The sequence below is a fragment of the Phocoena phocoena genome, chromosome 6, assembly GCF_963924675.1.
Source record: "Phocoena phocoena chromosome 6, mPhoPho1.1, whole genome shotgun sequence".
NCBI classification, from domain to species: Eukaryota; Metazoa; Chordata; class Mammalia; order Artiodactyla; family Phocoenidae; genus Phocoena; species Phocoena phocoena.
In genome coordinates, this window is record NC_089224.1 from 11,504,709 (window position 1) to 11,530,811 (window position 26,103).

Consider the following 26,103-nt stretch of genomic DNA (forward strand, 5'->3'; position numbering starts at 1 on the left):
GCGGTACGCGGGCCTCTCACTGTTGTGGCCTCTCCCGTTGCGGAGCACAGGCTCCGGACGCACAGGCTCAGCGGCCATGGCGCACGGGCCTAGCCGCTCCGCGGCATGTGGGATCTTCCCGGACTGGGGCATGAACCCGTGTCCCCTGCATCGGCAGGCGGACTCTCGACCACTGTGCCACCAGGGAAGCCTGATAATTCGACTTTTTAAGGAAGATAAAGTGAAGCCTCAGGGGAGAAATATTGTTCCCAATTGTCTATTGATTTTTTTTTTCCTTCTGAGCTGATGACCTTCTCTCACTTGGCATTGCCTTGGGTTAGGGTGAAGGGGACCTCAGAGACGATACATTCCAGATTCCTCATTGTCCAAAAGGAAGAAGCTGAGAACTCAGGAGTGGGGGTTAAAGTCTTTGGTCCAACCAAGGTCACCCAGAGCCTCGGGACAGAGCTGAGACTGTGGTCAGAATTCCATGCGCCCAGCTCAGGTCCTCCCCCCATCCTCTTTTTCTCACAGGCCTAGAAGCTCCCTCTGTGCTCCTTCCTGAAAAGGGTGGGGTCCTAGTTGCCCCTGGACCTTGGGCGACCAGGGACTGGGCCTTAGGCTGTATCTCAAAAGTTGTGACCAGGACAACTCAGCCCCTGGCCATAGAACTCTCCTCTGAGCCCTTCATCTTGCGGGGTTTCAGTCAGCCAGCAAACCAAGCTGCCTATACCTGCCCTGCCGACCCATCTCCCCCAGCCAGTATAAGAACCACCCTCCAGCCCCTGGACCTTTCTCCTGGGGCTCAAACACCCTAGCGTCAGAGTGCGTGGCTCTGTTTCTTCCTCAAGAAGTAGCTATGCCTGAGGGGCTTCTCAGTTAGTCCCCTCCCCACCAGAGCGTGGTGTGACACCTCCTATCCCTGTGCCACATCAAAGCCCCCTGCCAAAAAAGTCCTTTGACAGGGTTTCCCTGGTGGCGCAGTGGTCGAGAGTCTGCCTGCCGATGCAGGGGACATGGGTTCGTGCCCCGGTCCGGGAAGATCCCACATGCCGCGGAGCAGCTGGGCCCGTGAGCCATGGCCGCTGAGCCCGCGCGTCCGGAGCCTGTGCTCCGCAATGGGAGAGGCCACAACAGTGAGAGGCCCGCGTACCAAAAAAAAAAAAAAAAAAAAGTCCTTTGGCAAGATTTCTCCTGAGCCAGCGGAGGAAACTTGGGGCTGGTGAAGATCAGTGACTCCCTTGTAAGCAGGGCCAGCAGCATAATTTGCGCAGCCCCGTGCATAATGACAACGCAGGGCCCCTTTTGTTCAAAAACTCAAGAATTTCAGGACTGGGGCAGTAGCTCCTCAAACCAAGTGTGGGGCGGCAGGGTCCGGTGCTCATGAAGCTCGACCTGCTTGGCTGGGTCCCTAGTGGATGGGGAAAATACTTGCTTAACGTCCAGGAGTCAAGGAGCCTGGGAGGCCTTCTAGTTCCCCATATGGATGCTGTGTTCATCCCTAAAAACACATTTCTGTTTCCTCCCGGCCAGCAGGTCTGCCAAAGGACCACCAGGTCAGGTGGTGGTTCGGGAAGCCGGCATTTTGTACTTCCTGTGTTTTAGCACGACATCCCTCTCCATCACACCCACGTTATTTCTGACGCTGTTCTACTTCAATGGAGCCAGAGGAGTGGCGCGTGTTGAATGCGAGAGATTAACGTTCAATTGGGCAGCGGAACACTGACGTTCTACTGGGGACGAGGCACCAGCCAGGGGCGCAGAGCATCCCTCCATCTCTGCGGAGCTGGGTGCCAGCTCTGCACGTTAATTCAGGCTCTGCCCTCCTGGGGGCGCCGTGCCCCAGCTCTGAGCCCCCGGGGACGGGGAGCCGGCAGCGGTGCGCGCCCGCACCCCAGGGTCTGTCTCCGCCGGAGCCTTTCGCGGTGCTGATACGCGCCCCCGCGCCCCCTGCCGGGTGCTGCACCGGACATCCACCCGCCCGCACCTCCGAACCCCCTCCCGCACCGGCTTCCAGAAAGCTCCCGGTGCTTTCTACCGCATTCTTTGGGCGTGAGTCATGCAGGTTTGCAGCCAGCCCCAAAGTGGGTGTATACGCAGCAGAGCGCTATAAATACGAGCGCCTCACCGTGCTGTGCACGCGGCGTCGCCAGGAGGAGCGTGCGGGCACCGCTGACCGGTGAGATGTCCCCACCTTTCCTGCCCCTGTGCAGAGCCTGGCCGGGACTGATGAGCGGGCGGAGGGGCGGCACCCAGGCGAGGAGAGGACGGCCACTGGGAGTCACAGGGCTGTCAGAGGGGCGCTTTAGATGGAGTCGCGGATCCAGGGAAGGGAAGTGGTCGGAGCCCCATCACCAGACGGCCGAGCCGGGACCGAATTGCCGGCAGACAGGCAAGGGACTCAGGAAGCCCTTTGTTCATCTGCTCCAACCACAATTCTGTGGAGTAAACGGGATAGATGTAAGGATCCTCCTTTTGTAAAGATGTGGGAATTGACACTTGGAGGACTGACGCTGTTGCCCGAGGCCAGGCTAGTGAGTGGCAGAGCTGGCCTGCACTTGCAGCCTTCCTGCAGCATCTTCCTTGGAAAGGTACTGAGCTCCAGGGGTGGTTGTCAGCTTGCGCGCATGAGTCATCTTGTTTGCTCCCGAATTCTCTAGTTCTCTGGATTGTGTGTTTATAAGTAATGATGTTTTGATTTAAGTATATGTTGCAACCACTGAAATCCTACTCTTTCTGCTTCCTAATGCACCAGGGTACATCAGAGAAACATCACACAACCTCCATCAGACTTCAGACATCTGATTCAACTGTCTTATTTTATAGATGATAATCTGAAGCCTGGAGAGGTTTAGGACCGTCTCCAAAGATAGACAGCAAATAGGTATCAGAATTGGGATTAGAACCCAAGCCTTGACCTTCCAGAATTTCTGGACCTAATGAAAAAAAGAAACTTATTATTATTATTTTTTTAAGAGTGAAGTTTGGAATTTAAGAGTAAGTACAGATACTATAGAAGGATGCTCGCCAGAGTGTTTATGATAATAATAGTGGGAAATTATAGATAATTTAAATGCCCGGCCTCGTGGGATGGCAAAATAAAGTACATCAGAAAAAGGACTCTATTACACAGCCACAAAAGTGTGCTTTTAGAGAGTATTTGAAGATAGTGGATGTAAAGGATCCGATTGCATGCAAATGCATAGAAAAGAGGAAATATACCACAGTGCTAATGTTTGCCTCTCCATGGTGTGAATTACAGGTGAATTATTTTCTCATTTTTCTTTTTGTTTGAGTTTTCTGCATTTGGGGAGGCAGTAGGAGAGGAGCTTGGGCTTTGGGCTTTAAACCCTGCAGCTTACTAGCTGCGTGACCATGTCCTCCCCACGGCTTCCTCTGGGGAAAGGAGGGCCTTGGAGTGGCTTGTTCAATCAGAGCAGTTGGCAACCAGGCACCCTGGCCAGGAGATGGGTGGGGAGGTGAGTCAGTGCAAAGGGAGGGCAGTTTGGCCACGCAGCCGCTGTTCTCCTACTGGCCTTGGATTAGTATCGATATCACCTGCAAGCTTATTAGAAAAGCAGCCTCTGAATCAGAATCAGCATTATAGCAAGGCTCCCGGGTGATTCGTAGGAGCTGATCACATCACTGAGGCAAAGCCCACAGTCGGGGAGGGACCACAGGTGACCTTTGTGTACCTGCTTCAGTTCCTCTGTCCCTCTCCCAACACACCATCTCCTCCCACTTCCCCGATAGATACTGCCCATGCCCATGATTGATCCTACGTCAATTTTGAAGGAGTCGGAATTTCCTATGATTACATGAGACCCTTGGGTTTACAGAACACATTCCCATCTCTAAAATCTCTATTAGGTCCATTTTACAGGTGAGGAAACGGAGGCTCAGAGATTTAAGTGACTTGGTGTCAAGGAAACCACACTGGACTGGGGTTTGGGAGGGCTGAGTCCTCATCCTGGGGTTGTCACCAGCTTGCTGCAGGCCTTGGGAAGCCCCATCCTGTCTCTGGGTTCAGCCTCCCCTCTGAGGTGGAGGGATTGGGCAGGAGACAGGTCTCTCTCCCAGCTTGGAACTCGATGGCTCCCATGGCCCCCAGGCTCTTGGTGGGAGATCCTGTACTGACCGCTGGGATTCCAGGCTTCTCATCCAGAGCTCTTGCCTTTGGCTGTCCTGTCTCTCTTTTCCTCAGGACCCAGTGCCCTGTCTTCTGGTCCCAACCTATTTCAGAGGCTCGTGTCTGGATTTCTCAGAAGTCTTTGCTATCGGGGGCCTCTTGCTGGAGGGGTGTTTCTCGCCAGCTTTCGCTCTCTGGCGTGACAAAGGCTCTGTCCCTGTTTGAGGCGTTTCAGGCTTCAGTGAGCAGCTAGGACAGAGCCACGCAGACCTGAAATAGCACCCTGGCTCAGCTGCCCGCTCACCATCTCTGGGGAAGGCGGTGACCTGCTCTCTTCTCCCACGCTGCTCGGGAACCACAGCCTGGCTGCCTTACTAATTATGTCTCAGGAGGGACTTGCCTCATTAATATTCTCCCAAGGGTCCAGATGGGCCTGCTGAGCGGAGAGCAGCTTCTGGATGTGCCTCATTTCGGGAAGGGGAGACCCCCTTCCCATTCTCTTAGGGGAAACGGGTGAGTTCAGATGAGCATTGGGGTGAAGGGCAGTGCAGGGGGAGGGGTTTCTGTTTTGCAACAACTTCAGCTTCTGGGAAAGGGTCCATTGTGTAAGACCAGCTGGTCCAGGGCTCAAGGCAGCTAGCCGAGTGGTGGTGGGAGGACCCTGGCACACACCCTGCTGTGGGCTTAGAGGGACTGGCTGCGTGAAAGGGAGCTGGTACAGCAGAGTGGCACGTCCTCCCACAGGGACTTTTCCTGGGGAGGTTCCTTGCCCTCCCCCCCCCCTCTATTCCCTGAAGACAACTGTCCTCCCCGCCTTGCTCTACTCTCATCCACGCTAGGGATGACAAATGGATTTATTTCCCTGTAGCAACCCAGAGGCTGTCACTGCCTCAGACCCTTGAAAAGCAATTTCAGGAGGTGTTGAGCCTTGGTGGGGACAGTGCTGTGATTGATTGGTGATGCCTGCTGTGGGCAGGATTCGTGATGCAGACAGCAAGGGGCTGTCTGTGCTGTGGGCTGCAGTGCCCACTTTAGGGGGACGGCAGAGGCCAGATGAGTGACCCAAGAGAGGTGTTTTCAGGGTTCGTTTGATGTGAGCAGGTATCATCAGATAGATGGCCTTTCTGGATGCAGAAAGCACATGTGCCTTTTTTAGGCATAGTCAGCTATTATGGGGGACAAGGAGAAGGAGGAAGGAGGAGGGCGGCTCGGACCAGAGCCCAGTGGCTCTTACTCTGGAGTTCTTGTTTCTTCTATATCAGGCTGCTGTCCTGTGGTTCCTCCCCGTACCCACTTCCTCCACTTTCTTTTGAAGGGGCCCAGTGGCAAGTCTGATACTTTCTTGTCACTTCCCTGGGATAAAAAGTCGGTGATGCCAGCTGCGGGGAGAGTGGAGGGCAAGGCCTCGGCAGGGTTCCTGGGAAGCCGCACAGGCAGCAGGCTGGGCCCGTAACCAGCGGGCTGTCTAGCTGTTACCATGACAGTCCCCTGTTCTCTGCAAACAGAGGCGTGCTAGGATTCCAGAATTGGAGAAGGAGGTGAGATGAAGACTCTACTGCTGCTCGTGGGCCTGCTGCTGAGCTGGGAGAATGGCAGGGCAATCTCGGACAAAGAGCTTCAGGGTAAGTGACCAGGCGTGCTCTCCTGGCATGCTTCCCTGTGTCAGGGCCCCAAGGGTTAAGACCACCTTTGTCCTGTGCATCGGATCGGGTTTGCTCTGCCCGGGCCCCTCTCTGAGCCATCTCTCGCCGGCCTAGGCTCTCAGTGGTCAGGTGGGCTTCCAGGCAGTTTCAGGTAGACCCCAAGCCCTTTCTGGCTGCTGCAGCTCGTTGGGCTATTCCCCTCCCCGTCTGCTCGGTCCGGCGTCCACACCTCTTCCACGAAGCTCCATGAAACCTGGACCATTGGAGCCTCTCTGGATTTCCCCTTGAGTTTCCATAGCACTTACTACCTGTATCCACCACCTTTCCACCTAGAAAACCAATGCTCCGGATTCAGGTAAGGCGGAATATCGTTCACTACGAGGGCTTGTCATCCTTCAGAGCCCAGCTGGTGGTTCCCCTCTGCTGCCAGGCCTTTCCTGAAACCTATCTTCCCTCTGCCCCACCCTTGTCCTATGAGCTGACTGACTCTCTGGGGTAATAGTTAAAAACCCAAGCGTTGAACTCAGAGCTGGGTGGAAATCTGGCTCCGCCCTCCCCAGCTGTATAACCCTGGGTAAGTATCTTGATCTCACTGTGATTCTTTATCCTCGATTGTGCAAAGGGGTGAAGACAGTGTCAAGAGTATTAAATAAAATGCACGTGCAGTGTCCAGCTCAGCATTTGGCCCAGGATAAGAACCAGAGAAGCATTGGCTGTTACTTTCGGTACTTTGGTGACATTGTCTCATTACATTTGCCACGCGGTGTGGTGTCTGATCACAGTCTCCTTGAAGGATGGTGCTGTTAAGTCACCTCTGTGGCCCTGTCACCTGACACTGCCTCGGAACAGCGAAGTTCAGATGTTTGCTTAAACTGCATTGCAGAAAGACGTGTATCCACAATAACACTAGTTTATATTTTGATGCTTAAACAGTTACGCTTCCAGGATTTTTTTTTTTTTTTTCCTTGAAAAATTTCTTCTCCAGCTGGGTAGGCTGCTTCTCCAGAGCTCCAGGGGGCAGACTGGGTTGTCCCTCCTCTGGGGCGTGTCCGCTCCCATGGTTTGCATTTCTGAGCAGCTGGGTGTAATCGATCCTCTGGCCCTGGGTCTACAGTGAGCCCTGGGATGGAACCTGTGTCAGGGCAAAGCTGGGGCCGGAAGGCTGCCTGCCAGGAGGATCCCAGCCATCGCAGCCCCTGGGCCCACTGGCCTTTCTGACCATTCCAGCTGGTTCCAGGGTTATATCCCCAGCACCATCCCTTCCTCTGGCCTCATCTACCTCCCTGCTCTTTTCTTGCAGAAATGTCCACCGAGGGGAGTAAGTACATTAATAAAGAAATTAAAAATGCTCTCAAGGAGGTGAAACAGATAAAGACCCTAATAGAACAGACCAACGAAGAGCGCAAATCATTGCTTGGCTCCTTAGAAGAGGCTAAGAAGAAGAAAGAGGTAAGAAGAGCCCGGGTGACCCCTACCTTGATCCACTGTGCTGGAGGGAGGGAGGGGCCCTTGCTCTTCCGAATGCCCTGCCAGGTTACTATGGTGACCCACAGGCCTTCTCCGGTTGTGTCAGCTGATACTGGGGCTGTGGTTAACAAATAGGGAAGGTTTATTTGCTTTTCAAAGCTTCAAGCAGTGAGATCTTGGATCTGGTTTTGTTACAAGCCTGGCCCAGGGCCTGCCGCCCAGATTCACTTCAGTAGATTTTTCTAAACCCAGACTATGTGCAAGGTCCAAGGCAGGCTTTGGGTAGGGTCTGTCACTGTCACAGGTTAGGAGAGGGGTGGCACCCTACCTTCAGGAAGCTTATCTAGTAGGGTCAATAGCTTTGGGGGTACGGCAGGCGCATGCTGTATTGCCCAAGTCTCTATAGAGTTCTGGACTACTTCGTAGAGAGACACCTAGGTCCAATGGTGAACATACAAAACGAAAACACTATAATTCAATAGGGAGCTTATTTAAAAACTCAATAATGTCCTTCAGGGTCTCCTCAAAGCCTATTCCCATTGCCACCCTACCGCTAATGACAGAGATGCTGAGATGGGGCCCCCTGCCACCTTCATGATCCCTGATGCATAGAGTAAAAGCATTATAAAGACTCAGAAAAGTTGTGCGGTAAAGGAAGCACGTGTAACTTCATTTAATCCAAGTGTTTTCCAAATCGAATTGACCATGGAACCATTTATTTTTTTCCTGATAGCTTGTAGCACAATTCCATGGAAACCACTTAAGGAAATGTTGGCCTGGGTGCAGCTCTAACTTTCTTTGAAACTTAGTGCCTTTCTTGGCATCAGTATTAGTTCTCGTCACACTATGAGAAACCTAGAGCCCGTGCAGAAGCAGCAAGTCTTGTTCTTGAATTTTTTTTTTTTTTTTTTTGCGGTACATGGCGGCCCTCTCACTGTTGTGGCCTCTCCCGTTGCGGAGCACAGGGTCCAGATGCACAGGCTCGGCAGCCATGGCTCACGGGCCCAGCCGCTCCGCAGCATGTGGGATCTTCCCGGACCGGGGCACGAACCCGTGTCCCCTGCATCGGCAGGCAGACTCTCAACCACTGCGCCACCAGGGAAGCCCTTGTTCTTGAATTTTTGCGCTTCTCATTGAGTTTGATATTTGACAATCCAGGTTCTATGATAAAGCATATCAAGTTTGGAAAAAGGCTCCATGACTTCTTAGTTGAGGAATATGCGAACCGGAAAGAAAGGAATTGGGCAGCAGAGTTGACGCCTGTGAGTTGGCCCAGTTGGAGGCGTGGTGGCCTTCCCCATCTCGGACGAGGGGGGCAGGGGACACAGAGCAAGAGAAGACCTCACATATTCAGATATTCATAGTGTAGCTTTGCTTTGGGGTATGGATGGTCTACTTAATTCTTTGAAGAGTAATACACATTTATCAAGATTTTAATATAGAAAAGCAGAAGTTTTTCCATAACCCTTTTACCTAAGGACAATTCACTTAACATTTGATCTATTTCTTACTACACTTTCTCCTCTATACTTTTTGGACAGTGACTATACTCAAACTCCTGAATTTTTAACATGAAAAATGCTTATTATAATACTTAAAACTTACTACAAACATCCCTTGTAATGCTGTCCTATCTACCTTTTGTAGGTACCACAGTTTCCTTAACTTGTCCCCTAGTTTTGAGCATTAGGGTTGATTCCAGTATTTTTGTTGCCACACATGAATATTGTAACAGATATCTTCAAGCATATGGATTTTTCCTTTATTGCAGGAATTCCTTGGGATAGATTCTCGTAGAATTACTGGATCAAATGTCATGGTCATCTTGGAGAGTTTCGGTAGTAGTGGTGATTTTAATTTTGGAAGCTTACCTATTCCTGTGGCATGCCGGGGACCATGGTTGCAATAGAGAAATAAGATTCAGGGAAGCTTTGAACGATGACGTTTAAATTCCAGAAGTTGAGACTAGGAAGTGGGGTATTAGCGAGAGGGAAGTCCTGGAGTAGAGACTGTAAGTGCAGCGTCAGAGAAAGGAGCTGTCCAGATGAGCTCTAATGGCTGGAAAGGACTAAGGAGCAGTTGGATCTTGAAGACGAGAGGATGTTTAGAGCCAGATGGGGAGGGAATTCCAGGTGGGCAGATTTGGGAACACGTGAGCCAGAGCAGGGGTGGAAATAAGCACCCCATGTGGCCAGGTTGGGCCGGGGGGCCAGCACCACGGTGCCTGCTTGGGGAAGGGGAAGCCATGGTTTCTGTTGCTAACCCAGCCTCGGTCCTCCTGTAGGATGCCCTGAATGACACCAAGGATTCTGAAACAAAGCTGAAGGCGTCCCAGGGGGTGTGCAATGAGACCATGACGGCCCTCTGGGAGGAGTGTAAGCCTTGCCTGAAACAGACCTGCATGAAGTTCTACGCGCGTGTCTGCAGAAGCGGCTCGGGACTGGTGGGCCAACAGGTGACAAGGGGCCCCGCTTCTTCAGCACAGCCTGGGCTCTGGTTGGGCAGTGAGGAGGACTGAATATGCTTCTTTGGTTCTGCACCCAATTCCAAGTGTGGGGATTTCCCCATCAAGAATTTCTCCCACACCGGCTGGGTGTTCTGCAGTTGAACTCCGCTCTGACCCCGTCTACCCAGAGACAGCATCGGACCCCACGGGCTCAGGGCTCAGTCCCACAGGACGCCTCCCCATCCCCACTGCCAACTTCAGCCACCGATCACAAGTCCAGGTGGTCACCTGTGTTTCTGACGGACTGGCTGTAGATTAGAGTTTCCCATGACCGCCCCCTTGGGTTCAATTAATTTGCTAGATGAGCTCATAGAACTCGGAGAAGCATTTTACATACTAGATTATTGGTGTGTTATAAAAGGATATAACTCAGAAACAGCCAGATGGAAGAGATGCCCAGCGGGAGGGATGGGGAAAGGATGGGGAACTTCCATCACCTCTTCGAGTTCAACAGTCTCCTGCATCTCATTGGCACATGTGTTCATCAACCCAGAAGCTCCCAAAGCCCATCCTTTTGGGTTTAATGGCGGCATCATTACATAGGTACGATTGATTAAATCATTGACCATTGGTCATTGATTCAAGGTCCAGCCCCTCTCCCCTCCTTGGAAATCAGGTGGTAGGGCTGAAAGTTCCAACCCTCTAATCCTAGGGTTGGCTCACCAGCCCCCGTCCCTAGGTGATTTCCAAAAAGTCACCTCACTAACATAACAAAAGACACTTTTATTGCTCTTATCACAGGAAATTCCAAGGGCTTTAAGACCTCTTTATCAAGGACCAGACCAAATATATATTTCTTATTATAAATCACAATATCACAGCTTCATTTCACATGCCGGATGCAATTGATTAGTTCTGGCTGCATTGCGGCCCAGAGCGCTGTGATCAATTGGTAATGTCTGCTATGAGTGCAGTAATGTGGAGTCATGAAAAGCACCTGTGCCAGGTATTTGCCATCTTCCGAAGACTCTCATTCAGCAATTATTAGCTGCCTAACGTAACAAATGGCTCCACGGTATGGCAGATCCCTGCATCCACTTAAACAGAAGGAATTAAGAATTTTTAGTACCCTATTATTGATCCTCCCTGTCCTGCAGGCCTTGCTCAGCTAGGGCTCATGAATTTTGCCCTTTCCAGGAATCCCGTCAGTTGGCCCTTGGCTGAGCAGGCTTGGGGATCACCAGTGGCCAAAGAGGACAGCAGACTAGTCTCATGTGACGGGCCTTGTGACTCTCTCGGCCTCGCAGGTCTTCCTAAGCTCTTCCCCTCGGGGTCGGTAGAAAGGAAAGGCACTGACCTGGACAGTTCAGAGATGGGGAGCCAGTCCCAGCCTGGCCTTCTGCCGCCTGCTGTGACTCTGAGTTGCCCCGGGTGCAGGCAGGAGGGGCCGGGCCTGGCCCATCTTGACAAGGGGGAAGCACCCCTGACTGTCTCCTGTCTCCTGTCGCAGCTCGAGGAGTTCCTGAACCAGAGTTCCCCCTTCTACTTGTGGATCAATGGTGACCGCATCGACTCCCTGCTGGAGAACGACCGGCAGCAGGGCCACGTGATGGACGTCATGGAGGACAGCTTCAACCGTGCATCCAACATCATGGACGAGCTCTTCCAGGACCGGTTCTTTCCCCGGAAGTTCCAGGACACTCAGTATTACTCGCCCTTTGGCTCGTTCCCAAGGGGATCGCTCTTCTTCAATCCCAAGTCCCGCTTCACCCGGAATGTCATGCCTTTCCCCTTGTTGGAACCCCTGAACTTCCATGACGTGTTTCAGCCCTTCTTTGACATGATCCACCAGGCCCAGCAGGCCATGGATGACCACATGCATAGAACTCCCTACCACTTCCCGATGGCGGAATTCCCAGGAGGTTAGAAGGATGGGATGGGAAATCACAATTCATTGAGATGCTAACCCGTTAGATGCTCAGAACTGTGGCCAGGGCTTGGCATGTGTCATCTGAATTCTACCCCCAGAAACCTGGGGGGGGGGCGCTCTCATCCCGGTTTGATGGGGAGAAAACTATGACAGGATGGTGAAGGAGCATATCCAAGGGTTCACAGCTGATAAAGTGGGAGCCGGTGAAATCTAGCCCTGCAGGATTCAGAACCTGTGTTCTTTCGAGTGTACCAAGCTCCTTCCAGCACCTGGAGGGCATGACATTGACTCTTTCCTCTAGAGAACTAGACCCCTTTGTCTTGGGAACTCAGGTGGCTTTATGTGGACGCCATGCATATATTGGTGACAAATTATATAATCAGCTCATGGTACAGTTAAGAAAGCTGTTTGTGGCTGTAACCTTAGGGTCTGGTAGAGAATGGGCACACGATGAATGTATTTTGAATGAAGGAACTCTAACATGGACACGAGAAGCCGAAACTTCTCAGAAGTGATTTCCTTCATTGAACCAATAGACACTCGTTGGCCAACCCCATCTCCTAAATGCTACAGTTTGACCAGCACGGTGCTGTGGCTTGAAACGGATTGGAAACACAGGAGGGTATTGAGCTGAGCAAGGAGTTGACTGCACTTCCATCATGGGGGGCTCCCTGTGTCATAAGGAGGTTCTAAGGTGGATCCTATTCCTGCCTTCAAGGCGCTTGCTGTCTGACCCGGGGAGAGAAATGAGCCAGACAGAATGCAGAGCAGAACGGGTTATGATGCCAAAGAGAAGTACAAGCAGGCAGGAGACGTGCCAGCAGGTGGGGGTGGTGGGGGAGGGGGCCGAACCCAGCTCAGGGGGCCCTGGGGACCACCTGCGTGTCCCGCTGCAGGGAGCCCCGATCCGAGCCTGTGTCTGCAGGCAGACAACCAGAGTCCAACCTGCTCTGCCCGCAGAACCATGTCAAAGGGCCAGACAGTAGTGTGGACGGGCTCTGGGAGATGGCGGTGATCCATCTCTGTGTCGCTCTGTATGACTTGCCCTTGTGTGTCTCCAGAAGACAGCAGTGACCGTACCGTGTGCAAGGAAATCCGCCACAACTCCACAGGATGCCTGAAGATGAAGGACCAGTGTGAAAAGTGCCAGGAGATCTTGTCCATGGGTGAGTCGGGGGGCCCCGTGGTCTCCTGTGTCCTCGGGTCTCCAGCACCTCACTAGGGCTGCTTTTATGGGCTCAGACGGATGGGAGTTCAAATGCCAGCCCTGTTGCCTTCCAGCTGTGACTCTGGGTGGGGGAGTCCTTTGCCCAGCTCTGCTTGGGTCCCCATCTGGGGTCGCGGGTTAAGATGAGGGGCTGTCCCTGAAGTCGGACAGAATACAAGGTGCTTACCACATGATCCAGCTCACGGTTAACAGGCTGACGGTGGCAGGAGCCGCCGTGCTTTTCTAAAGAGCTGTCATCCTTTGACTTCCCTCAGTTCGTCTGTTCCCAAGGGCCAAACCTAATAGACGTCCTCGTGTTTTGCGCAGACAGTGAGAGTTTAGGCAGTGTGGATTCTGTTAAACAAACTCTTCCCATGTGTGTGTTACTAAACACTCTTGTAAACACTTTACAAACATTTACTCTTTTTCCTGGAACAACCGGGGTGGCCACAGTTATCATCCCTGTCTTACGGAGGAGGACACTCAGTCAGAGAAGGTTTGGTGACCTGCCCAAGATTACATGACGCCCTGGGGGCGTTTGTGATGTGTTCCCAATCAGTGCTGCTGTGTTCTCTACCCTGAAGACGTGGGTCTCTCCTAGTGGTACCCTAGCTTCCCGGCAACTTTACCTTTGGTAGGTTGGTCCCTGAGGCAGAGGAAATACCTCCCTTCTGCTGTTTCCTTCGGTTTTATCAGGGGGACTAAATTCTTCTTACTTGGAAATAACACCTATAAAAGCGGCGAAACACTTCCTGGCCCACAACAGTCTATGCTTGGAAAAAGTTAATTGTTTCCCTTGTACCGAGTGGATCGATCTTACGGCTTTGCTCTTACGTAATACTTTTTGGGTTTGCCCGGGCAGGCCTTCAGAGTCTAGCTAAATATTCCTAGTCTCATTGCTGTGATTTTAGAAGCTACTGCAAAAGAAATACAAGTGCTGTAAGAGGCTGACCTATGAAGAAGCGAGAGGTGAGTACACAACCTCCTGGGTTTATCCCATAAAATACCACGATTAGAAGAGTGTAAATCACACCATGAGAGAGTCACGTTAGGGCCAGAAGAAGAGACCTACAGATCCCCAAGCTCAGATTGGCGCCCCTGGCACTGATCTTAATGTTCACTGATCACAGCTTCCTGAAACAGCGGTTTTCTTTTCTACATTGAAGAAGACTTATGACCCCTTATCTAAGGTGCTTGCAGCCATTTGAGCAGGTGCTGCCCGGGACCTCCAGACTGGAATTTCACAACTTCGGTACTACTGGCATTTTGGACCAGGTCCTTCTTTGTGGCGGGCTGTCCTGTGCACTGTGAGATGTTTAGCAGCATCCCTGGCCTCTACCCACTGGAGGCCAGTAGCCTCCCACCCTCACCCCAGTTGTGACACCAAAAAGGTTTTCAGACCTCGTCAAATATCCCTGGGGACAGCACTGCCCCAGGTGAGAGCCACTGCTCTAGACTGCTACCCAGTTCTCAATGACAGTCCTTATTTTCAATGATTCCCTGGTAAGAAGAGTTAAGTTTCGTCATTATGTACCTTTTTCAACCCAGTTTATTGTTAATAATCCTATGTCTTGCCCCACCTGACATTTTATTTTATTCTAGTGGAAATCATTAAAGCCACCATGGTGAAGTGTGCAAAGAACGCCCCCTTTCCCCTGACGTGCTTGGGTTTGATGTGCTCTTTTGGGGAATATCTTTCAAAAATCAAGGGAGAGAAAAACAGTAGTTTTTAGAGAGAGAGAGTGGGTAGTTCCCAGCCCTTATCCACCTGACAACCTGCAGTGGGCACTTGGTGACCAAAAGCAATGAACTTCCCCGCTCTCTGGTGAGCTTGGCGACCACCCATGGTGGGCAGGTGGGCAAAGCCCGGATGCCCAACCCCAGGCTACTGTGCTCTGTGGCCCGAGGGTCCTGACTGGCTCTTCTGCTACCCAGGCTCCTGGGGCCAGAATTTCCAACTCTATAGATATAGGCAAGCTTGGAGAATTTTCCAGAGCCACAGACTCAGAGTAGGAAGAGCCCAAGTTTAGGAGTTAAAGCCCGGGGTTCAACATCCTGCCCTCACAAATCGTTCATCCTATGACTTTAGGCAAATGATTTACCGCTCTGGTCCTCAGTTTCATTCTTGATAACACTTAACGTCAGAATACATCTGACCATTAGAGATCACGGCTATCCAGTGTACTTGGTGGTGCCTGGTACATAGCAGGTACCATGGCAGCTACAAGTAACATCCACCGTTTCCTGCAATGACTAACGGAGGGAAGGAGGGCAGTGAGGTCTGAGCACATGGAGCCCTGAGGTCCGTGCTTCTTGAGGTGTGGGCAGTGCCCCTCATTGCTGGTCCCCAAGGGGACAGGGTCCTGCACCCAAAGAGAAATCAGTGATGTCACTGAGACAGTTTAGTTCAGATGACATCGTCTCCCAGGGCAAGACATTCTCAATGAAGGACGCACATGCTGATTTACATGCGGGGCGAGCCTTCTGTTTTGTCTTGGGCTGCTAGCGAACGCTTGGTGGACTGGAGCTTGGAGTAGCTCTGCCTTAGCTCTGCCTTAGGTCCTGGCTGCGTGAACTGGTTGCCATTTGTTTTCATCCCTTTTTAGCTCTCCCTTCACGTTTCTGTTGTTTGTCTTTTTTTCTTTTACTCTCCGGGCAGACTGTTCAGCCAACGACTCCTCTCAGATGCAGCTGCGCCAGCAGCTGAACATGTCCCTGCAGCTGGCGGAGAAGTTCAGCAAGCTGTACGACCAGCTGCTCCAGTCCTACCAGCAGAAGATGCTGAATACATCCTCCCTGCTGAAGCAGCTGAACGAGCAGTTCACCTGGGTGTCCCAGCTGGCCAACCTCACGCACAGCGACAGCCAGCACTATCTCCAGGTCTCCACGGTGAGTCTGTCCTGGCCACACACTGAAGCTGGGCTCAAGGTGTTGTCTGGAGCTCATGTGATCCTCCCCCAGGGCTGAAACGGGGTGAAGATGTTCAAGAGCGCATGTCTGCTTTTCACTGAGCGTTTGTCATATGGCAGGAAACAAAAACCTCAGGTCCAGTGGTGCATGGAAACCTCATCACTCAGTGACGTGGAATGTCATGACCCATTTTACAGATGAGGAAACTGAGAGGTTCAGCATCTTACCCAGCGTCTCCTATCTGCAGGGTGATCACCTGGGTGTTTGAACCTGTCTGCCCGGCTGCAGAGCTAGTGCCCTTTCCGGGGAGCTGCCTTGCTGCCCTGTCCTGCCTAGGATGGCTCATGAATTGTCCCATCGTTCTCCTCCAGTGATAAGAAGCTTCCCTCTAGTGCTGGGAACCTTTTCTTTTTCCTTCCCTGATTCCTCTTCTACCACCACGTGGCCAGTGGCTCCTCAAAGGAAACATGTTTTACTTGGTGGGGCTCCCCCAGGTTGGTCCTTCGTGAATGACATTTACACCCACAAACGAGGGTCTCTGAATTAGGGCATTTCTGTTCACCAAGTTGTATAGGTGTCGAGGTGAGTAAAAAGCAAAGGGGTCAACTGATCTGAATTAATAAGCCTGACTTCAGGTGCCAAATGAGTCCGTGTTGACCGTTGTTTCCGCCCTCTCGTGACTTTTCTCCCTTTAGGTGAATTCCCACAGTTCCGACCCCAGCGTTCCCTCTGGCCTCACTAAGGTGGTTGTGAAGCTCTTTGATTCCTACCCCTTCACTGTGACGGTCCCACAAGAAGTCTCCAGTCCTAAGTTTATGGAGACTGTGGCAGAGAAAGCGCTACAACAATACCGCCAGAAGAGCAGGTGAGTGTGCGGGCCTCACCTGCGGTCCCTCTGGGCCCATCAGGTCCCTGGGGACTGAGAAGAGGGCAGAGGACCTGGCCTGGGAATCGCTGCTCCTGTAGCCACAGCGCAGGCAGGGAGCCACGAAGTTACTGGGAATTTTCTCCTTCCTTTGGAGGATGTTTCTTCTGGGTTGATAAGAATTGGAGCGTTGGTTGCTGCCTCTCGGTGAATATCAGGCCTCACCTTCCCCTCCCCGCCTTCTTTTTCAGGGAGGAGTGAGACGTGAGCGTTGCTTTTCCAAGTAGGGGGGTGTCTGCGTCCAGCTGCCCCCGCGATGAGCCACAGCCCCCTCTAGAGAGCTCTGCACGTCACCAGCTGACCAGGCCCTGGGCTCGAGGCCCTCCTGACCGCACCCAGCTTCTCCCTCTGGATTTGCACTGTAATGCCTGCATTTGCTGATCACGGGAAGAACTTCCCCGCATGCCACTAACTCAGTAAACCGCCTTGTAATCTGAATGCTCTGCTGTGTCCTCTTTATGCTATTTTTGTTTTGTTTTTTTTAAATCTCCCACACACTTTCATTTGGGTGTGGAAGAAAAAAGGAGAAAAGAAAAAGCAATGGCTAAGATGGTATGTTCTCATATAGTTGAGCATAAAAGGAGTGGGACAGTGAAGTTGACCCAGTTCAAAGATTTCTTGCTTTTAGGAAGAGAGATGTTCCCTATAGCCAGCTAAAAATACGTTTCTGAAAAATGAATCTTTTCCATTCCATTATAAAGCAGATACATATTCTGATGGGGGCGGGGGTGATACCCTGAAGGAATACATTGAAAATTAGGGTGCAGAAGGGGTAAAAATAAGGCATACCAGTTATTTCCATACATAATTGATATTTTCCTTATGGAAAAAGTAGTGCCCCCCAAAACAAAACGAGGTAATTTTCTTTTAGCTGTAAGAGCCTAGAATCCCCTGAGGTACCTTCTTGACTGTGGCATTGATTGGCCACTGTCTGTCTATACAAACTTTACATCTTTCCCTCAACCCCAGGAATTTCTCCTCTGCCTGGGTTTCTCGTGATGACTATTCACCCCTCACTCTGAAACATAGCTGGCCTGCAGGACCTTACGTTGCCAGCAGGTGGCAGTGACTAACCGTGGTACTTCACATTAAGAAGCCTCTCCATTTATGAATCTTCTCTACAGAATTCTGTTCATCAAATACGCTTCAAGGTTTGTAGCAAAGTCCACATGTAAATTAGAAGCTTAAAATATTCTTAGTTTACCATTCCTTGTTTCTCCAAGTTATCAACAACCCTGCCACACAAGCAAACTCTATGGCTCAGTATATGTTCACAGAAGCTAGTACTTTAGTATTGCTATCAAGGAAGTTCAGAGTAAAGTTAGGGTGATTCATTTAAAGATATACCATAAACTTAATTAGGGTTATGGTTCAGAAGGCATTTGCTAAAATGACCATAACTGTAAATTATATATTACATCATTGCCACAGCTTATGTTTCAAAAATTATTTTCTGTTTTCCATTATGTTGCTGGATGCTGGCAGTCACTACACCAAGTTGTTGCTTCTTTTTACGCAACCTCCTTTAAACTCTCCTAGACCTGCCCCTTAAAATTCAGAGGCTAAAGCTGACTCAGTTTCACTGGGACCCCTTTCCCCCACCCTCTTCCTTCTTTGCACAGTGGCCTGGTTTGAGGGTCCGTGGACGTCCCTCCATCCCCAACAGAAGTTCCAGCCTGAGGCCCTAGAAAGTCCGAGGCAGGAAATGAGATGTTGGTTTCTGGCTTCCAGGATCATTGCAGCAGAATGGGAGCAGGGCTTGATGTTCTGAGAAGAGAGGGCTTGTCCTCTGCCTGGCCAGGGGAGTGGCACAAATCCACTGTCAGCCTCTACGTTGACACTTGAAAGCCTTCTGCTAGAAAATTATAATTAGATATCATCTCTGATGAGGTGCAACGACCCCAGAGTTGTGCCGTGTGCCGCTTGGGCAACTGTAACTAGCAGCCCTGGGCCAACCACCGTGCTCTAACCCCTGGGCTAATTGCTTTGGGCAATCCCATTGGGTCTCTGCAGTTCCCCTCAGGGCAGGGGTTATTTCCCCCCTGCACAGCACAAAGGCTTCCAGGAGTAGCCTTCATTAGAGAAGTGCCCTGTGACAGGAAGGCCTAGAGGGGAGAAGACCCCACCCCAGTTCCTTGTGGTCCACAGAGACTATAGGCGGGGACCCCGGGTTGCAGCCCTGCACTCTGAAGGGGTGGGGAATAGGGGAGCCGTGGGAGCCCGGAAGCCCCGCTAGAGTGAGCCGAGCAGAGCTCGCCACCTAGTGGTGAGGGTGGGCTTGACAGGGGCCCCTTGGTTCGGGCTTCCCTTCCCCCAAAGGCCTCCAATTAGTCTCCTTTAGGCATCACCTCCCCTGGGGTTACAAGGTCACAGAGTCACAGTGACGGGATTGGAGGAAAATGCTCACCACGGAAGAGAAACTTTGTCCCACCCCAAGGGCGCTGGAGGCTTAGACTGCTGGCAGGGGCCTAAGGAGGACACACGCACCAAGTCCAAGGCTGGCCCAAGGACAGCGTCCACTTGTCTAGGAGGAGAGGAGACCCCTTGGTAGTAGCGGCCCGGGTCAACAGACCAAGCAAGACCCCGCCTCACCTCAGAGGAGCTTGACCAGGAGCGAGGAGGACGTCGGGGTCCAGCGTGGGAACACGCCCCGCCGCTGGTCTGCTCAGAACCGGAGGAGGGCAGCCTGTGTGCCCCTCACCTCCTCCAGCCCTCCTCCTCTGATGCGGGAGGGGAAGAGTTTGCTTTGGATGCAAGGGTGACGTTCCATAGTAAACTTTGGATCGTTTTAGTAACTGTGACCTTTTCAGGAAGAAAAAACCCAATCTGCATGAGCTGTTAAGTGACGGGAACAGTGGTCAGAGTGAAACAAATTGTTTCATGTTTGTACCTCCAAAGCAACTGAAACTCCACCATAAACAGATTCCCGGAGTCGCATCCACAGTTGAGCGTGAGGTGCAGACAGGAAGTAGCTCGGGGAGAGGTAATTGGGAGTGCGGGTGTAGATATAATAAGGACCATTTATTTGCAGTCATGCAGAATTGGGATCAAACCCAGGTCTGATTCTGGGGTCCATGGGGCCCTCGCTGGCCAGGCTCCCACCTTAGTATCCTCTCTAGACCCGGCATTTGCCCGGGGTTTTCTCGCTGTGACAGGATAGCTTGGCAAACCCAGGAAGTATGAAATGTATCTAAAGACAGCTCGAGAGGGACTCGGGTCTGCAGAATTTATTAATAGAACTGACGATTACCAAATCAGTCAATATGATAGCAAGCGAATGCCAGGCCAAGTGGAACAATTTACGAGGTTAATAATGAACTCTCTGTTTGCCGCTGGGATATCTCGACCCCTCTGTCAGAATCCTCCTGGAGGGTGACACTGCGCAGGGTGGGGTGGGGTGACGGCCGTTGGTCCAGCGCCTCCTGCCCTGCGCCCACCACTCTGAGGCCTCGGTCAACAGTTGCCTCCAGCCAGGTCAAGTCCACTCCAAGGTTGGGGAAGGGGAGTCACTCAGGCTAGGAGAGGGAATGGAGACAGGTCAGCACTTTACTTGCCCTCATCTGTTTGTTGCCTCCAGCACCAAAGGAGTAACGATAACGACGTTCAGCTGGGACCAGAAGTTCTCCTACAACCTCCTCTTGATATCCAGACCCTTCGGTGCCCAATTCAATAAAAACGTGCACCTGACCCACGCTGACCGCCACACAGGTGTGGGTGATGGGTGGACCAATTACTCCAGCCTCACATCCATAAAGAGGCTTTTGCCTTCTTTGGGAAGGGCTTCGTGCACAGGTATAAAATCACAGAGATGCACTGACAGCACCGAAGGAAGCTGTTCATTTCCCAGATTCAAGCCTGCGACCCCTCCCCAACCCACCTGCCCAGAGTGCACAAGGTATCATTCCTTTTCTTTCTTTTTAATTAAAAAAAATTTTTTTTGGCCGTGCCCCACGTCATGGGGGTAGCTTAGTTCCCTGACCAGGGATGGAACCCGTGCCCCCTGCAGTGGCATCTCGGAGTCTTAACCCCTGGACCCACTGCCAGGGGAAGTCCCAAGGTATCATTTTTTAAAATAGCAATTATCTGGAGCCTAGTGTAACATTCTCTCACTCTGTGTATGTAAAAACATCCATTTGTGGATGTCAAAACTTAAACCAAAATTTTGATAACTCTTTTTGGGAACTTTCTGGAAATGTCTGGGCCGCTCTTGATCCTGCCACATGGGGAAAGAAACTCAGGATGGAAACGAAGATAAGCCAGGCTTGGGTATTTAGTGCAGCTTCACTCAGACACTGCCTTGTATTTTTTCCCCCTTAGTTCACGGGTTCCTCACGGAACTATTTTTCGTAGTTATTTTTCGTAGCTATTTTTCCAGCTTCCACTGCCCCATCCTTGGAATAACTCCTGCTTTGGACTCATTTTAGTGACTGGAGACCTACAGGTAAGATCTTCCTAGTAGCGGACCCAGAGACACCCCTTCTAACTGTGAAACCTACCTTTGTGGAGAGATCTCTTCCCTCTCGGCACTGCCCCTCCTCCAGGGCGTCCCTCGGGGTTTGCTCCCTTCTCTGAGGCTTTCCTGGTCGCTTTAGGGTTTGGGACTAGCCAGCCTCTTGCCTGTAGGTCAGAGGGGGACGCTTTGCCCCGCCTGCGCCCGCACCTCGAAGGATCCCGACAGCTGCCACCAGGGGGCGGCATGAATCCCTGTTCCGGGGCTGACAGCGGACGCGGACCTTGAGAGAAGGACCAGAGTTGCGCTCCGGCTCCGCTGATGTGGGCTTCGCTACCCTCTCTCCCTCCAGTCAGGTGACCCACCCACATCCCCGTATCTTTCCTCTGGGCCCAGCCCCTGCAGGTGGCCAAGTTGACTCTGCAGATTTGAGGTTATCCCCATGCAGAGACACCTACAATTGAAGTGAGGGGGCATCTGGCTTGGCTTTTAAATGTCCCACATCTTTGCATTTGGGGAGGCTTTCTGAGCGGTGGTGCATCCTTCTGGGACCCTCAGAGCTCACCCGGAGCCCTCCCGTTCTCAGCTGTGAATTTGTGGGGTGCTGGGGCCAGGCGGCCGCCCTGAGGGGAGGAGCTGTCCAGAGTTCACTCAGTCGGCTTCATGAGATTTATACGGTTCATTTTGGCCGGTGACCACTCACCGCAAATTCAACTTTGAGAGCCGCTCACGGCCCAACAGCTCTGATGCTGTACTATGATTTAGTTTCACACTGGCCCGGGGGACCGCCTTCCTCATCCTGCCAGCCGATTCCTTAGCTGGCAATCACTGTTCGCTGTTAGAAGTACAGGCTCTGAGCCTCAGCACCTACGATTTTTCCGAGTCCCCTGAGATGAGTTGAGTGTGTGCCAGCGGGGCTCATGCTACCTGAGGCTTGGACGTGAGGGCAGTGCTGGGAGAGGCGAGAAGCTAGTCAGTGGGAACCTGGACCAGCAGTGGCCAGGAGGAGACGAGGGAGGCGAGAAAAGTGGATCTGCATTAGCAATGCCTTCAAAAGCGCAATTTATGGCTTCAGTACACAGCTGGTACCAAAAAGACTCTGCAAGGAGAATTTTTTTGCGGGGGAGGATGACCTTCAGGCATCAAAAGATCTCAAATCAAAGGAAGAGTAAATTATATTCATCAAAAGCCTGATCCAGAAAGGGGACCCAGGTTCTCTGGTAATTAAAACATCTATTTCCAGAACATTCTTTGGCCTCAGCATTCCAGGAATTGAAGTTTTACTGAACCTCAGGGTTTGGGGCTTAAGTCATTGCACTGTGTGTTCCTTAATGTCTGTACTTCTCCCCCTGGGGTAGATGTGAGGTGCGAAAAAAGCACATAACAAACATGGCACTCCTGCATTGAGCAGAAATGTCATTTAAATATTTGGAAAATAGAACATTGCTCAAAAGTTTAAAACTAAATTACATAATGAAATAGAATGCAAAATTCATAGATTTTATTTATTTATTTTTAAAATTAATTAATTAATTTATTTATGGCTGTGTTGGGTCTTTGTTTCTGTGCGAGGGCTTTCTCTGGTTATGGCGAGCGGGGGCCACTCTTTCTCGCGGTGCGTGGGCCTCTCACTATCGCGCCCTTTCTTGATGCGGAGCACAGGCTCCAGACGCGCAGGCTCAGCAGTTGTGGCTCACGGGGCTAGTTGCTCCGCGGCATGTGGGATCTTCCCAGACCAGAGCTCGAACCCGTGTCCCCTGCATTGGCAGGCAGATTCTCAACCACTGCGCCACCAGGGAAGCCCCCAAATTCGTAGATTTTAAAAATTAAATTCCAGCTATTGAAAATACAGGGCTTCAGGATGTACTTTGGTTTACTGGCACTGCCTTTCCTAACGTGCTATGCGACGTTGGACAAGTATCCTGACCTCTCTGAGCCTCTGTTTCCTCATCTGTAGAACATGGGAGTGACTCGGACTCTGCCATTTCCCAAGCCTCAGGATTTAGCCTGCCATGCTTTTCTTTGTATTAACTTCACCAATCCATCTCTTTCCTTATGTATCAGTCAGGGTCCTCCAGAGAAATAGAACCAAGGTATATGTTTATGTCAGACTGATTTCAAGGAGTTGGCTCAAGCCTGAAATCTGTAGGGCAGCCCCACAGAATGGAAACCCAGCCAGGAGCTCTTGAGACAGAACTTATTCTCCCAGAAACCTCAAGTGTTTGTTCTTAAGGCCTTTCAGTTGATTGCATGAGGCCCATGTACATTTTGGAGGGTAATTTCCTTTAGCTAAAGTCAACTCGTAGTAGATGTTAAGTGTATCCACAAAATACCTCTTTCAGAACAACACGTAAGTCTGTGTTTGATGAAACAATTCAGACTGTAGCCCAGTAAGTTGACACATACCTACTGTCCACACCTGGTGGCAGTGAGTGGGGCTGGTTTCATGGGTGCTTGGCCTGTGCAGTGATCAGAAGGACCCCATGCTTGTTTTAATGCTCTGCTGTCACCCTCTTGAAATTCTCTTTTTTTTTTTTTTCAGTTGAAGTATAGTTGCCCTCGTGAAATCCTTAATCGTTTTGTGCTGGGCCCTGTGAATTACACAGCTGGTCCTGCTGAAGGGGTAGCTCTTGCCCTCAAGGCCGTGGACTTAGGTCTCGAGCCAGCCTCTCTGGGGAAGTTGAGTCCAAGTGGACTGGCCAGGTGTCTGTGGCTGTACCATTTCCCTGACACTCCATTACACACTCCCTGGTATTGCTATTTAATGCCCTATGCACATTACTCTTGTTTCCCTGAATTCAAGTATAAATTTCTTTACTTTCATTGGGGTAAAAATATATATACCATAAAATGTACCATTTTAAGCATTTTTCAGTGCACAGTTCAGTGGCATTAAGTACATTCACTTTCTTGTGAAACCATCACTCGCATCCGTCCCCAGAATTTTTCATCTTCCCCAACTGAAACTCTGTACCAGTTAAACACTATCTCCTACTCTCCCTCCCTCCCAGCCCCTGCCACCCACTGTTCTACCTTCTGTCTCTGCGAATCTGACTACTGTAGGTACCTCATGTAATTGGAATTGTACAGCATTTCTCTTTTTGTGACTGTCTTATTTCACATAGCAGAATATTCTCAAGGCTCATTAACTGTAGCATATATCAAAGTTTCCTTCCTTCTTAAGGCTGAGTGATAGTCCATTGTATGTATATTCCACAATTTATGCAGTCATCCATCAGTGGACATTTGGGTTGCTTCTACATTTTGGCACCTGTGAATAATGCTGCTATGAACATGGGTGTGCAAATATCTCTTTTGAGTCCCTGCTTTCTGTTCTTCTGGGTATGTGCCAGAAGTGGAATTGCTGGATCATGTGGTAATTCTATGTTTTGCTTTCTGAGGAACTTCCATACGATTTTCCACGGCAGCTGCACCATTTCATTTCCACCAGCAACGCACAAGGATTCCAATTTCTCCAGGTCCTCGACAACACTTGTTATTTTCTGTTGTTATTGTTTTGGTAATAGTGATCCTAATGGGTGTAAAGTGATATCTCATGGTGATTTCATTTGCATTTCCCTAGTGATTAGTGATGTGGAGCCTCTTTTCACGTGCTTACTGATCATTTGTATATCTTCTTTGGAGAAATGTGTATTTAGGTCCTTTGTCCATTTTTTTTTTTAAAGAAATTTTGCCTTATTTAAGAAAATTTTATTTATTTATTTATGGCTGTGTTGGGTCTTCGTTTCTGTGCGAGGGCTTTCTCTAGTTGCGGCGAGCGGGGGCCACTCTTTATCACGGTGCGTGGGCCTCTCACTGTCGCAGCCTCTCTTGTTGCGGAGCACAGGCTCCAGACGCACAGGCTCAGCAGTTGTGGCTCACGGGGCTAGTTGCTCCGTGGCATGTGGGATCTTCCCAGACCAGGGCTCGAACCCGTGTCCCCTGCATTGGCAGGCAGATTCTCAACCACTGCGCCACCAGGGAAGCCCCAACATTAATAGATTTTAAAAATTAAATTCCAGCTATTGAAAATACAGGGCTTCAGGATGTACTTTGGTTTACTGGCACTGCCTTTCCTAACGTGCTATGCGACGTTGGACAAGTATCCTGACCTCTCTGAGCCTCTGTTTCCTCATCTGTAGAACATGGGAGTGACTCGGACTCCGCCATTTCCCAAGCCTCAGGATTTAGCCTGCCATGCTTTTCTTTGTATTAACTTCACCAATCCATCTCTTTCCTTATGTATCAGTCAGGGTCCTCCAGAGAAATAGAACCAAGGTATATGTTCATGTCAGACTGATTTCAAGGAGTTGGCTCAAGCCTGAAATCTGTAGGGCAGCCCCACAGGCTGGAAACTCAGCCAGGAGCTCTTGAGACAGAACTTATTCTCCCAGAAACCTCAAGTGTTTGTTTTTAAGGCCTTTCAGTTGATTGCATGAGGCCCATGTACATTTTGGAGGGTAATTTCCTTTAGCTAAAGTCAACTCGTAGTAGATGTTAAGTGTATCCACAAAATACCTCTTTCAGAACAACACCTAGATCGGTGTTTGATGAAACAATTCAGACTGTAGCCCAGTAAGTTGACACATACCTACTGTCCACGCCTGGTGGCAGTGAGTGGGGCTGGTTTCATGGGTGCTTGGCCTGTGCAGTGATCAGAAGGATCCCATGCTTGTTTTAATGCTCTGCTGTCACCCTCTTGAAATTCTCCTTTTTTTTTTTTTCAGTTGAAGTATAGGTGCCCTCGTGAAATTCTTAATCGTTTGTGCTGGGCCCTGTGAATTACACAGCTGGTCCTGCTGAAGGGGTAGCTCTTGCCCTCGAGGCCGTGGACTTAGGTCTGGAGCCAGCCTCTCTGGGGAAGTTGAGTCCAAGTGGACTGGCCAGGTGTCTGTGGCTGTACCATTTCCCTGACACTCCATTACACACTCCCTGGTATTGCTATTTAATGCCCTATGCACATTACTCTTGTTTCCCTGAATTCAAGTATAAATTTCTTTACTTTCATTGGGGTAAA

General features: G+C 50.8%; 1 protein-coding gene across 1 annotated transcript; it reads left to right on the forward strand.

Moving 5' to 3' along the window:
* The first annotated feature begins 2,020 nt into the window (after positions 1 to 2,020).
* Positions 2,021 to 17,074, forward strand: CLU (clusterin). Its single transcript, XM_065878568.1, has 9 exons — positions 2,021 to 2,158; positions 5,614 to 5,730; positions 7,052 to 7,200; positions 9,503 to 9,673; positions 11,175 to 11,586; positions 12,659 to 12,760; positions 15,461 to 15,690; positions 16,407 to 16,576; positions 16,828 to 17,074. The coding sequence occupies exons 2-9, from the start codon at positions 5,652 to 5,654 to the stop codon at positions 16,835 to 16,837; spliced, it is 1,323 nt and encodes a 440-aa protein (XP_065734640.1). The 5' UTR covers positions 2,021 to 2,158; positions 5,614 to 5,651; the 3' UTR covers positions 16,838 to 17,074.
* The last annotated feature ends 9,029 nt before the right edge of the window (positions 17,075 to 26,103 follow it).